Here is a 14,019-nt window from a genome sequence, read left to right as displayed (position 1 = left end):
ATATTTGGAAATAGCTTTCAACAAGCCCCTGCTTCCACTGGTGATAACAGCTACGCCTAACATCCCTAGGAACAAGCACGAAAAATCACAGCATCAACCACCAACTTTTGGATTTGTTTGTTTTTAAGCAGTTGGGCTGGTTACACCCATGTTTGGGACTGAGGAAAGAACTTGGTGCTCCTCAGAGAATAGATTTGCCTGCATTATCAGAAGGGATGTTCAAAAGCAATGAGAAAAACTTTTCCTCTGTGCCCAATTAAAACTCCTGAACTCACTAACCTACAAAACACAGGCTTGCAAAAGAATAAGTAGGTTCTAAGGGAGAGTTCAACCCCTGGAGGACAGGTCTGCAGCACCTGAACACAACGGTAGAGATAACTTTTAGTTTGAGAGTGGAAAACTCCAGAGTACACATGAAGGGAAATGTTAGAAAAGACTGAAATGACATTCACCAAACAAAAATCCAGTACTAAATCCTGACCTAAGCTGACCTTTGGTCAGATCCAGTACTACTAACACACTCTTGAGTACATCCCACTTCAGACCTTTGCAACAGAGTATTTGTTGATTACATCATCTACAAAGCTGAAAAACTGAACAACCAGAACCCTTCAGCAAGAGGACTGCTTAGAAGGAGTAATAAGAAGTAAGGAGAGAGGACCTACCTTAAACATGAGAAAAGAGTTAGAGGTTCTGGTTTGCAGCTGGGTTTTCTTTCTTTTTTTTAGTGAGGGAAGTATTATTACACCTTAAACAACAGGTTCTGAACAGGTTGAGCTGCAAGCCACTTTTCTTCTGAACCCAAATAAGGCCACAAGGAGTATCTTGTTACATACTGTTACATTATACTCCAAGAATGCTCTGTAAGCATACATATCCAGTCCTTATCTGTGATCCAAAATAAATCAACATGCACTAGACAAGAGACTAGTTCCATGTGAAGATTATTCCAAAGTCTTCACAAGCAAGTACTTATCACAGGATCTCAGCCTTTTTCTTTGCCAACATATGTAAGTTTTTTTCAACCCAAAGCAATTTACATGGTATGTAACTTTTAGCTGAGTTAGAACACCTTCAACAGGAGAAAAGACCCTGATCTGCACTTGGGAGACAACGTCCAGAGCACCACACAGCTTTGGGGTCCCCGGTACCAGATGCTGACAAAGCACAGCAAGTCCAGCAGTGCCACCCAGATGGTCAGGGGACTGCACACTGGGTGTACAGAGATGCTGAAAGAACTGCATTAGTCTGACCTGGAGAAAAGGCAGCTAAGGAGGGAATCTTAAGGCTGTCTTCGCTGCGTAATGAGTTATTATAAAGGCAAAACTAGGCTGCTCTCTGCACTGTGAAAGGCAGAGAGAAAGCAACAAGTTGCAGAACAGGAAATTCTTGTCGGGCACGAAGAAAATTCTTCACAACATGAGTTAAACAGTGAAAGAAATTGCCCAGAGAGGTTGCGGGATCCCCATCCCTGGAGACCAAGAGACTCAGCTGGACACAGCCCTGAGCAATATGACGCAATTTCAAAGTTAGCTCTACTCAGGGTAGGGAAGTTAGACCAAACCACCACCAGGCCCCTTCTAAATTAGAGTATTCTAGAACAATCACATTTCTGTGATACACATGCACACCTGCATGCCAAGCGACTCTGATACTCACCTGACATTGAATGAAGCCACAAGAGTTAGCCAAAACAGTAATTAAGCAAATCCACCTCATCACTATCATTCACAACAGTCATCTACACAGCACAGGTAAAATGGTGACAGTGGTGTATGTCACCATCAGTATGTAACTCACCAAAATAATCAGAAGGTGCCAGTCTGCCCACTTCAACGAATTCTTCATTTTCTGATCGACGCTGTAACACTGCAGCTGTGCCCTTTAATAAATCACAGCAATTAAACAATTGGAATTTCCAGCATCACTTGCAACATTGAATTCCACACAGATTCAGCTGCTTTGCACAAATAACTGTTATGATGTCTCAGTCTAAAAACTGCTGCACAGTCCTTGCATAGCTCAGCAGACTGCCCTATAAAAACAGCTGGTCCTCCCTCCTCTCTAAGCAGAAAATGTCTGGGGTATCTGCACATCCGCAGCACTGACCTCTTCCTGCTTTTCCTCATAACAGTGAGAATATTACAGTATAACTAGGGGGTGGGAGAAAGACCAAATGCACTCAAAAAAAAAAAAAAAAAACAAAAAAAAAACCCAGACAAGAAACAACGATTACCACTAGCAAGACGTTACTATCTAGAACAGGTCTCTTCTGAAGAAGATAAACTGTTTCAGCCAAAAACTTGTTACTTTCTTCCAGGAAGTACCATGTGTAAAAATAGCAAACCAAATACAAGCTTCTGCATGTCCGGCAAGATTATATTTCTTTAGGAATTCTCCACTAAGTATATTCTTACATTTTGATTTTTTCCAAGTGCCTATTTAGGGACAGAATAAACCATGTTAAGAAGAAATAAAGTTCTAGGCTTTTATTTTTTACTTTACTTACCTCCAAGATAATGAAGAATTCATCTCCTGGCTCTCCCTGGACCACAATCTTCTGCCCATCCTCAAACTGTACTGGTTCCAACGCATCAGCTACAGTGAGACGCTCCCACTTGTCCAGAGATTCTATGGATTTAGAAGTTCATTAACGGAGTATCTTTTCAAGACACAAATTATACTTTTTGATCTCTCTTTACACAGAGGTCAACCTATTTCTGGCTACACCTGTGCATCAGGTATCAAGACTTGAATTAGAATTATTTTGGAATGATGCAGAAAAGCTGCACACACTTTGCAGTCAGTTTTAACAGATTTCCACAATAGCCTGTTATCATAATAATGCTGGGTAACAGCCTTATGACAATATGGCAATTTATTCCACTTCGCAACAGAAGTCTTCTCACTTACCCAATATAGATACTTTACTAAGGAATTCCTCGTACATCTTTCTCTTTCTCAGAGTACTGCCCTACAAAAGAAAAAAAAAAAGTCACTCCACCCCAAGCACACGAAGTAAGTTTTCTTTCTACTTCATATTTTACATGAGGCTTCAATTAAAACTCAAGATAAAAAATTTCAACCAGACATACTGCATCCTGTCTCACAGACCCCAAACTCACAAGATTGTTTTCAAATTTATTTCAGTAATATTTCAGAGCTGAGCAACCTTCATAAAGTACTTAAACATTAAGGCTGCAATAAACACTCTTAAATGCATTCTAACTGTATAACCTTACCAAAACTCACAACACCTGCTCAACTTAGTTACAACTGCTGCGCACACACACCACTTACAAATAGCAAGCTAAATACAGAATAGAATCAAAACATCTGGCTCGTTAACCAGCAGCTATTACATTTTTTAGTCGTTTAATACTGCATTGGTATTGTTTTGTTCACCAATGCAAGACTCCTCCTTGCCCCACGCCTGACAGACATACGCTGAGTGATCAGTTTTCTGATTACAAAAGAGACAGCAGGATTTCGAATAACCAACTCCAGGAAAGGACCAGCACAGATAAAAGGTCAGATGACCAGTGTAAGTTGAGTGAATAGTAAAACCAAAAGCCCGATTCCAGACTATGCACACAGCTACTTGAGTCAATGACATAAGCCACACACCAGCTGGAAAAATACTTGCCATCAGGATCCTTCTATAGCTATCTCTATCAATGCCCCACAACTTCACATTCGTCTTCGCTTTGACAGTTGCAGCACGGGGAGTTCCATAGATAAGGGCCAGTTCTCCAAAGCTTCCACCCTCACCAACGCTGGTTGCCCACTCGCTGTTCACATAAACCTGAAAGGCAGCGCACTGTGGTAAGCCAAGGCCCACGGTGTCTCGCGAGCTGGTCAAAGACAACATGAAGCTCCTGCTGCCCTTTATAGAATGCCTAGAATAGCATTCTAAAATGCTATTAGAAAACATTTCCTTTCTAATAAAGGGAAATTCTCACATCTGTACAGCCAGAGTTGACCATTCCAGGCTCATCAACATTCCACAGCCAACCCCAGTCCCAGCCACAATTTTTTACTTTCATCAACAAAGGGACTCTCTTCTACATCACATGCACAGAGACTACACACAGACTCCTGAGATCCTGTGATAAGAAATAAAATATCAACAAAGTCTCTGTCAGAGAAAGTTACAGATGAGTTGGACTGGAAAATAAAAAGCCTGTTCATTCTTAACGCCTGTCCCACACCACAACTAGACTCCACCCTGCTCTTGTAATGCATTAATATTGTGTTGGTGGCCAAATCGTTCATTTTGAAAGCCACACAACTCAGTATGAACAGCCAGATTGAGCTGTTAAGGGAACAAAATAAGCTTTTACAAGTAAGAATTTATTATGAGAACAGTTGCTAAAGGAAGGACCTGTAGAAGAAGCCTACTTCTTCTACTAGGAACAAAAATATCATTAATAAACGACCAATAATGCTTACATCCATTTCTCCTTGATCAACAACATAGAAGTTATCACCTTCATCACCTAAAGACGACAAGAAAATATTGAATACACATTAAAAAAAAAAAAAAGTAAAGCTATGCAAACATTCACATTTCACAGAAATGGCACCTCTGACAACTTTGATGTTTAGAATCTAATAAGGTTGACAGCAACCAATTTTTGCACAGCTTGCAGGAAGAAATTTCACATTTTGCCAATTTTGCACTCATCTTAGTCCTGTGAAAGAGGACACCTACTGGTATGTGGGAGATCAGCAGCATTGCCAGTATTACTGGAAAGGCATACCAGATCCATAAACTGATAAAACGTGTTCTACAGAGCCATCAAATGACAATCTTTACAATAGATAACATATGTAATGAAACCACATCTTCCTGAAACTGCTCCACTCCTCCCTTTAGTATGAGCTGTGCTTCAGGTAACATAACAAGAAAGGGTTACTGTATGCAGACAGTGTTTTTATTAAAAACCAACCAACCAAACAACTAACCACCCAAAACCTAACAGCAGCACTAGGGCACTTATTCACCAATGTAAACAACTGTCACTTGCCTTGCTGTATGACAGTCTCTCCTGCGATGTAAGTGACAGGGAACATTGCATCAAAGATGTCACTGAAGAAAAGGATACCAACATTAGACAAGTGCTGGAGAACTGCCAGGCACGCATGCATTCATACATCTGTACCTCCAACCTCTCAATACTCTTCCTATAGCCTCTGTATGGTTACACTATTATAAAGTGGCTGTGCAGCTTTGTACGTTATGACACATTTAGCTCTTCTGAAGCCTGCCCTTCAAGGAAGACTACAAAGATTTGCTCCTACCTTCTTTCATTATCATCAAGATGGGCAAACAGCACATTCTTCTCAATAGCTTTTGCCAAAGCAGCCATAGTCTTATAATCTTTTGGAATAACCTAGGATATAAACAGAAAAAGTAACTGATTAATTTAAAAAAAATCTGCACTCCCCAGGGTAAACAGATTATTTAAATTGCTACAAAACACTGGCTGAGTTTTTGCAGTTTCTTTCAAGGACTACAGATCTAAAACCAAATATAGTCAGTGTTTACAGCCAGTTTTTGCAGAAGGTAAATAAAATCCTGTATTACTTCATGCAACTGTAAAAGCATCCTTCAATGCTAAGTTTTTCAGGGTTTTTTGCAAGAGTACATGTATCTGTTCAACTTCCATTTTGCTATGAATAGCAGCAAGTCTGCTCTGCCATTAGGCTAAACGTAATGTTGTTGCAGCTGTCAAATAACTGGAAACACTTTGTTTATATATATAATATATAAATATGTGCATCTAAATATATATATTACTTCAAAAGGAACAGATCCAAGTTATGCATAAATGGTTTAATTGCATGACAGTTTATTCTAACCTCCAATTAAACAGCTGTACACAGAGGTCTGCTTTTTAGTTATCACAAGACTTAACAGGCTACAGGAGCTTAGTGTTACCCAATACACTGGCTAAAAGGTGGTCTTAGACAAACTCTTGGATTGTAGATGCAATTTTTAGCAACATTTAGAAGTCAAAGCACCTTTCTAACATAAGATGCAGCATCCTCTTCTGTATAGACTTCTGCACTGATGGCCCCGCGCCTTCTTCGACCCTTAACCACAGGGTTCATAGGAGGAGGGGGAGAGATTTCATCCTCCCGCGAGTCTGAGCGAGAACCAGACTTCTGTTGATTCAACAACTGTTTTGTTTCCTCCTAAACAGGAAGGGAGACATGTCTGCATCACATAATCCAGTGAAGAAAAAAGTCGTTATATATCACATTCCAATTCGGCCTGCCAATGCAAGGGAGCTTCCTGCATACGTCTGCTCCCACATTAAGGCCAACAGGAGACTACAGCAACCAAGATCAAAGGCCTTTCAAAATAGATGGCAGATAGGCCATTCACAACATTCATATCACAATGGTGTTTATTTTTAATAAGTTACGCTAATAGTTTCATAAATTAAGTAGTATAAACAAGTCGATTCTACTTTCCACTACTGTAATCCACAGGCAATATGGACGTTCTGCAAATTGTAAAGTTTTTTTGTACAGTCTTCCCAACTGTAAACCCAGCAGTTCTTTCCCTCAGCTGGGAGGTGTTAAGCCTTTTTTGATTTGAAAGACAGAAGAGCAATTCCTCAGAAATCCATGTTACATGAGAAGCTTTTGAAACAAGGTCAAGTCATGGACCAACTTGATACTCAATAACCAACAGTTATTTTAGGAGAAAGAAATATGAACGCTGCTTACAAAAGAGCTGGAGGGAGGATGCTAGAGGCCAAACGGTAGGGTTTTTTCTGCAAACCCCGGATCTTTGCATGACGTCACACATTTTCCTTATTTCCCTCAGCTACCTGCTGCACTGTGTTGTAGTGATTTTGTAGAAGACTAGCATACTCACAATAAAGTGAAGTCTAACTTGACACACAAAATTTGATTCTTCTATGTACTAGAAGATTCACCTTAATCAACTAAAATCAGACTAAAAACAAAACAAAAAAGCCAACCTTGGAGCCAAAGCATTTGCATCATAACAGCTCAAATTACTTTCCCAGCATTAAGGAAACAGGGGTTTGGGACATGCCTTAAAAGCACAAGGAGTCATCTGTTCTCTGACAGCTCCCGGCACTTTTAAAAGCTGGGTTTGACCCAGTGTCCTTGATCAAACTGTCCCCTGCTCAGCTGGGCAGCTTGTTGCTTGGCTGCCATGCTCCGCTCCGGAGGTGCACAGAGGCTATGTATAACACCACCACTTTGAGGAAAGGGACATCAGATAACCATTACAGCGAGTTTACATTTTACACCTCTCAGATAGCCAAAGAGCAAGCACTGATCCATCAAATTACATTCCACTTCCTGCTTTTTGCCCATTGATAAAAATAGTGCTACATTTCAAAATGATGGGAGCAAAACATATTTAAAACCTTGTTTCCATCCTCTGATTTTAGAGAAACAAGTCTCAACTGAGATGAAGTTAAAAATAGTTTGACCAGTAGTAAGTGTTCGGTTTAAACTGCCTCTCTACTAAGTGGGCAGCACCACCAACCACAGAAACATATTGTTTGTTCACATACAAAGTATTTCACCCATAAAAAAGCCTTGACACTTTTTAAGTAAGTGAACACCAGCTGCTGTATTTTTTCCCCAGTATCACATAAAATATTGAGATCCTGTAACTTTCACAGCTAGAAGCGCTTCAGCAGCATTTACCAAGGGAGCTGTGTATCAAAACACTGTTCAGCAAAAGACTCATCAGGGTAATGGTCCACTCAAGGAACAATAAAACTGCACTAACAGAAAAAAAAAAACAACTGGAAACTTCTGCCTGATCTGAGATTTAATATTACTATATTAAAAAGAAGTATGTTAAGATAGGGTATGGACATATAAACAAGTTACAGGTGGGCAAGATAACACATTAATTTAAAATATACCAGCTATTCTAAATAGCCTACATACACACACAGCAAGAGGAAGATTATCCCTGAATGAGACAAATCTCCATGTATCCCATTACACCTTGCAAGACAACACTGTGCCACGCAGTGACATGCTAAAATCTCATTGTTTTCACAGCAGTAGCTTTTCATGTGTTCATCTTTTTAAAATACACCTTTTACAATTCCTGATATTAAACCACATTACTCCCCCACCAGATCAGAGAAAAATTGCACTAGGACCTGAAGGAAGAGTGGCAGTTGTTACTCTGTTACCTTAGAATTTAGCCATTACTTATGACTGAGAAAATGTATTTGTTCAGGTTTAGAGGCTCCTCAAATTAACAGAGAATGAACAAAGGCATTCATTTTACTCTGTATGGATCAGTATAACCATTACCAGGATTTTAAGAAGGTTTAGTAATAAAGTTAGCCTGTTTATTACATCCGAGTGTTGAGCCTGGTCTTTCTGTTGATGAAGCAGTTTGAAGTTTTCAGTGTCAGTGACCATTAACTGTAAAATCTCATTTCTCCTGACAAGTAAAAAATTGTTATTAAGTTAATTTAACGTTTCTTACTTGTAATAATTTAAAGTGATAAGACTTCACATACTCATATTGAAGTCTACCAGCTACTGAGGATGACCTTCGCAATTTCAGAATTATGTTTTACACTGTACAGCCTGGCACCTGGTAATTGTCATCACACCAGAAACAGTCTCAACTTCTGGCTAATTAGTATTTAATTTATATCAGCTCTCCACACACTTAAATCCCAAACACTCAGAAGCTAAAAAAAAAAAAGTGTTAAAAGCCCCGCAATAAAATAAAGTCACAACTGCACAGTTTATCATCCTTAACTTCCATGTTTTGCAAAAGAAACACTTAGGAAAACGGGAAAATATTCAGGTATGTATGTACAGAGGCAGGGCAGGTGGCAGGGAATAAGTACAGTGACTGGGTGTCAATTGCGCTTTGTAATTCCAGCTTTCTGTAAAGCCTAAGATGCACATAACTGCATTACACACAATATTTCAAACATGCACTTATTTCAGTGGACAGCCACGACCAATATCCATCTGGCAGACTGTAATAACGATCTCTACATTACGTTTCCATAGCTCAGACTACCTACACAGCCAAGCATAGCCATTAGCTTTTAGTATGCATTGCTGTTACCAGACACGTTTGCACAGCAAAAAGAATAGAGGCTTTAGTACACCACAAACAGATAAAATAAAAACATTTATACAATCAATGTGTAGTAATTAGATGCATGAAACAGCTTTCATAACCCAGAAGAGGATATCTGAATTCCTACAGTAGCTACAGCAATCTCAGAGGCAGTAATTTTAATGTTTCTGAACATAAATTCAAAAGCATGTTAAAATGTCTTCAATGTATTTTAATAACATGACAGTGAATCAGCTCTGTGTTTGCGTGCTGTGGGAGAGATGACTGTCAGGATAACCACAGAGAAAATAGCAACCTTGCTTCAGTTTTAAATGGTGTTTCTTCAAAATTCAATCTTAAAAAAAATACTGTATCTCAACCTCAATTTCAGCCAGTCTAACAGATGAATACGTTTATAAAAGTATATTGAAAAGTTACCCTGCTTTATTGAAGATGTAACAGACATTACTTCTGGAAGGTGAAGCAGATTTTGTTTCACCTATTTTTCCTCTCCCAGAGCTAACTACCACGTTAGAGCTGGTTAATAATAGTGCTTCACATTTGTGCTTTCCAGACACAGATGTCAGAGGAGTTGGCTAACATAGTACAGGATGTTCACTGCTGTTACTTGATAGCTATTAAGGTACCACATTACCTGGCTAAACTAAGACCAATCCATTAGACTGAACAGTGAGACTTGACTTAAGAGAAAGCTGTAGCAATTTTTAAATTCAAGAAGGCAAGAAGAAAAATACTACAGTTTCACCTGTAGCTATCGCCGTGCTGGTGGGCACGTATAACCCATACCAACACAACTCATAAGAGACCCTGACCAAAACTCTAATAAGAGTAATTTAAGGGGGAAGAAACATTACTTAACCAGTTTTATTTTCAGCTTCCTTGTAGGCTGACCAAATACTTAAGACAGCCTACTTGCACCAGAATAAAATCAAGTTATTCAACTCCAGAATACATGTGATTAAGTTCAGAGCTAGACTTGTCTTGCTAAAAGCCAACAGTTCCCTTTACTTTTAAATAATGCATGTTGACTGTAAGTTCACTACAAAAGCATCGAAATATTCCTATTTTATATCCCTATGTATGGATTGGTTTACAATTTATTCTAAGTGTGCTAATGCAGTTTACTTTGTAAAGTTTTGCATATCAACACTTGTGGCAATGTTTTACCAGTTACCAATCTATCAGTACTTAGAAACTTGAGAATCCAAGGTGGGGAAGGAGGCACAATGAATTTTTAAGAACCTGCTTACTACCTGGTTTGCTGCTGGTATTCTCTCTGAAAGAGAATGTACTCAAGATGCATCTACACCAAAAAAAAAAAAGCAAGTCAGGCATATTGCAGAGTTCTTGGAGTTCTTGTTCATTTAATAAGCAAAATGTTCTTCAAATACATGGAGTTACAGGTTAGTTTGCACCATGTGGTCATTTTCTAGTATCTACCTTGAACACTTCCATTAAAAGACAATTTGCACTATGCATATTGATAACCTGTAGTGTTCATTTCTTTCTGCTTTACATTAGCAATTAGTAACTAGCTAGAATAAAAAAAAATTAAAAAGACATAACTCCCATATACAACAACTACTGAAAGGAGCACCTGCAACTGACTGTGTATGAGGTCACAGCTACATTATTTACTAATTGTGTATTCTGAATAGTCATTGTATCTAACCTTTCCCTGCATTAGCCTTTAAAACCTTCCATTTTCATAGCAGCTTCCGTTCCTATCTGCTTAAGCATCAATATATAAAATGAACAGTTCAAAAGAATGCAAAATCACCGTTTCAAGCATGAGCACCGAGATGACAAAATGCTTTCCATTCCCAAGATTCCAGAATGCTTCCAACAACAACAAGAACACCAAAGAGACCTTGAGGACAAGAGGAACAACAAAGCAAAACACCAACACCGAACTCCCAAGAGAAGGCAGAAACAGGCTTGCTCTCCTAGAGATCTGGAATGCAAATACTTCCATTTGTCCTCAGCTAGGCCTGCCCGACTACCACTAACCTAACAGAAACTAACAGAAGGAGTTTCTGTGCTGTACCCACATTATCGTAAACCATTTGTCTCAATATAAGAAATCAGACACCTAATGTCTGTGTCTAACCAAGGTCAAACACCACAGTTATCTAACTACAGACACAATCGTGTGTGCCACCTACTAGCTTTCATGAGCAAGCATTAGACTGGGATTACATCTGCATCCCAGCTGGGTAAGTCTCCTTGTCAGCTTACGTTCTGCCCTATGTGCTTTGCTATGACAGAGGTGCTTTTACACCGTGCTCAACTGGCATAAACTACTGGAAAATAGGATTTGTTTTCCAAAAGCATCAGCTCCAATTTCAAATGGCCAATATGAACACCAGACAAATCCAAAGCTCCATCTCTAAATCACAAGAAGATGATGCAAATTTAGGTTGTTCCACCCTCTTTCCCCCCCGCTATGTATTTTTACCTTCTCCAGTCTCTCAAAGTACTCTCTGAGGAATCCCATGGGTCTTTCAGGTCTCACTGTGCACAACTGTACAATGCAATCCTTCAGAAGTTGCTGGATGTTATGTTTTTGGACATAAAGTTCACATTCCCGAAGACTACGCTCCTCCTCGCTGCTGCTGCTGCTAGAAGCTGCCATTGCTGAAGATAAAAGAAAGAGAAGGTTAAATAACTAGCAGAAACAAAGATGCTGCAGCCCGATACAGTCAGACATGCTATGCTGCCTGAAAGAAAGTTACACTGCATTACAATCTTACTGATACCACAGCATAAAACTACCTTTATTGGTAAAACTAGTAACTAAAATAAACCGTGAAAGAAAAAGCTATGAACTTACTTAGCACCTGGAGAGAAATAAAAAATCTAGGTGCTCTTTAGCCACAGGAACAAAAGGAAAAGCATTTGATCGAGCTGGAAAATCTTCAATAACTCAAGCTCTACAAGCACTCAGAGTCAGGGAAGCTTCCACCTAAACTTTCTGCTGATTAAGCCTAGTATTCCATAGGACTGGAGGCTCACTTCACAGAGCTGTACAGGGTCACGGAGATGACGAGCAGGAGACACATGGGTGGAAGCTGGGAATCTGAGAGGCCAGTATGAAAAGTACTAGGAAGTGAAACACATTAAGGTTGAAAACAAAGCCAGTCTGCCAAATGCCAAGGCAGAATCCACTAACGGAAGTTATGGAATTAGGGGCATTACTTCTAAAAAGCTACCCTCCATTTTAAACTGGTCCATATTTCGTAACTATCTCTGTGGATACACTGCAGTCCCAAAAATATTTCTTCAACTATAAATAATCAAGAGTACATCTTTAAACACATCTATTACGACGCCAACTTTTCAACAGACTTTAAAATTATAGTGTCAGCTGTAACAATTTGAAAAATATTCTTAAGCAGGTGTCATCCCCTCCAAGTTATAGAACCAGTTTAAAATCTATTTTTACATTTATATATAAAAACATTTCACGTAACTTTTTTCATAAAGCAATTAACACTGAGACAACTTTAGAAATAGAAAAGAATTTCTCAGTGCATTTCTGAGGAAATATAAATAAAGTTACCTGCTACAGGGACTGTGGCAACAGCTTATAAATACGAAGATATGTTGATCCCAGGATCAGCTTTTGAAAAGAAAAAAATGGATTCAGTCAAAATGACATTGAGAAGTGACAACTGAAAAGCCAAATGATGCAGTCATATTACGCGTTTTATCCTACTGAGGCAGCAGATTGAGAAACATAGGCAATATAACACTGTGCCCCTTGAATTATGCCACCAGAGATTACAGGAGGACTAGAGTTAATACGAAATTGCTAACACTTCAACAGGTTTCATTCTTGTCACAGTTCATCCCTGCATAAGTATGCACAGACAGATGTATTGTGTTGCACAAACACCAATTATGGACTTCACATGGATTCAAAGAGTGCCTTAAAGTTCTCCAGTTACTTCTTTTGTTTTGACAGCTCACACAGTGAAGGTCAGTCTTAATTAACAGCCACAGAGAAACTTGGTGGCTCCCTGACAGACTGCAAATTACAAACTACAGAAAAAGAATTGCGCTGCTGATAGACACGGATCACGGTTGGTCATGAGAACAGCAAGGCCAGGGCTGAAAATACCAAAGAAATACTGAAAACTGCAGCATTTCTACAAAGTATTTTTTCTGCATATTACAAACCCGAGGTTTCCCAGAGCCTCCTAACGCCCGGCTGCACTTAGATGGCTCGAACGGCCCGGGCCCGGCCTGCCCTCCCTGGGGCAGCCCTGCCAGGCCCAGCCCAGCCCGCCCCTCACCGCAGGGCCGGGGGTGCTCCCGCTCCCCGGGGGCGCCGCCACGGCCCAGCGGGCAGCTCTACGGCAGCACCAGGGCGAAATTAACGCCACGGCGTTGCCGGGGTAGGGGCACCCCCGAAGCCCCCAGCCCCACGCCGGGCCGGGAACTGCTGGAGCACTGGCCGCCTGGAGGCGACGCCCGCCCAGCCCCACCGCGGCCCGACAAGCCGGCGGGGGCCCAACGCAGCGCGGCCTCTCTCCCTCACAGACCCGGGGCCTCCAGCCACGGCAGGAACGGGGACGCTGCCCCCACTGTAGCCTCGGGAGCTGCCCGCACCGGGCCGCTCCCCTCAGCGGGGCCAGCCCCCGCCCCCAAAGGCCGCAGGCCTCCCGCCCCGCGCCGCGCCCCTCGAGCCCGGCCTCGCCTCCTCGCCCCGCCACCGCCCGCATCAGGGGCTGCCGGGTCGGGCCGGGCCGCGCCGCTCACCTGCTGCGGGCGGCTCCGCCGGGCCCTCACCGCCCCCCCGCCAGTCCCGGCCCGGCCGCGGCCTCCGCGACAGCAGCAGCGGCGGCAGCAGCTCCCACCGGAAACCGACTGATCCAGCCAATCACCGCCCGCCG

The 14,019-nt window shown here is 41.2% G+C and overlaps 1 protein-coding gene across 1 annotated transcript in view; it reads right to left on the bottom strand.

The window, feature by feature from the left end:
• PRKAR1A (protein kinase cAMP-dependent type I regulatory subunit alpha) overlaps nucleotides 1–14,019 on the bottom strand; it is a 17,099-nt gene extending 3,080 nt beyond the window's left edge. The window contains exons 1-11 of the mRNA XM_055795891.1: nucleotides 13,886–14,019; nucleotides 12,684–12,743; nucleotides 11,580–11,758; nucleotides 6,028–6,201; nucleotides 5,305–5,396; nucleotides 5,031–5,092; nucleotides 4,453–4,499; nucleotides 3,647–3,805; nucleotides 2,914–2,974; nucleotides 2,510–2,631; nucleotides 1,801–1,882 (exon numbers count right to left, since the gene is read on the bottom strand). Of these exons, the coding sequence (XP_055651866.1) occupies nucleotides 1,801–1,882; nucleotides 2,510–2,631; nucleotides 2,914–2,974; nucleotides 3,647–3,805; nucleotides 4,453–4,499; nucleotides 5,031–5,092; nucleotides 5,305–5,396; nucleotides 6,028–6,201; nucleotides 11,580–11,756 (976 nt within the window). The 5' untranslated portion in view covers nucleotides 11,757–11,758; nucleotides 12,684–12,743; nucleotides 13,886–14,019. The remainder of the gene's footprint in view (nucleotides 1–1,800; nucleotides 1,883–2,509; nucleotides 2,632–2,913; nucleotides 2,975–3,646; nucleotides 3,806–4,452; nucleotides 4,500–5,030; nucleotides 5,093–5,304; nucleotides 5,397–6,027; nucleotides 6,202–11,579; nucleotides 11,759–12,683; nucleotides 12,744–13,885) is intronic.

This window comes from Falco peregrinus, chromosome 2 (assembly GCF_023634155.1).
Source record: "Falco peregrinus isolate bFalPer1 chromosome 2, bFalPer1.pri, whole genome shotgun sequence".
NCBI classification, from domain to species: domain Eukaryota; kingdom Metazoa; phylum Chordata; class Aves; order Falconiformes; family Falconidae; genus Falco; species Falco peregrinus.
Note: the sequence above shows the minus strand (reverse complement) of the source record. Positions and strands in the feature narration are given on the sequence as shown.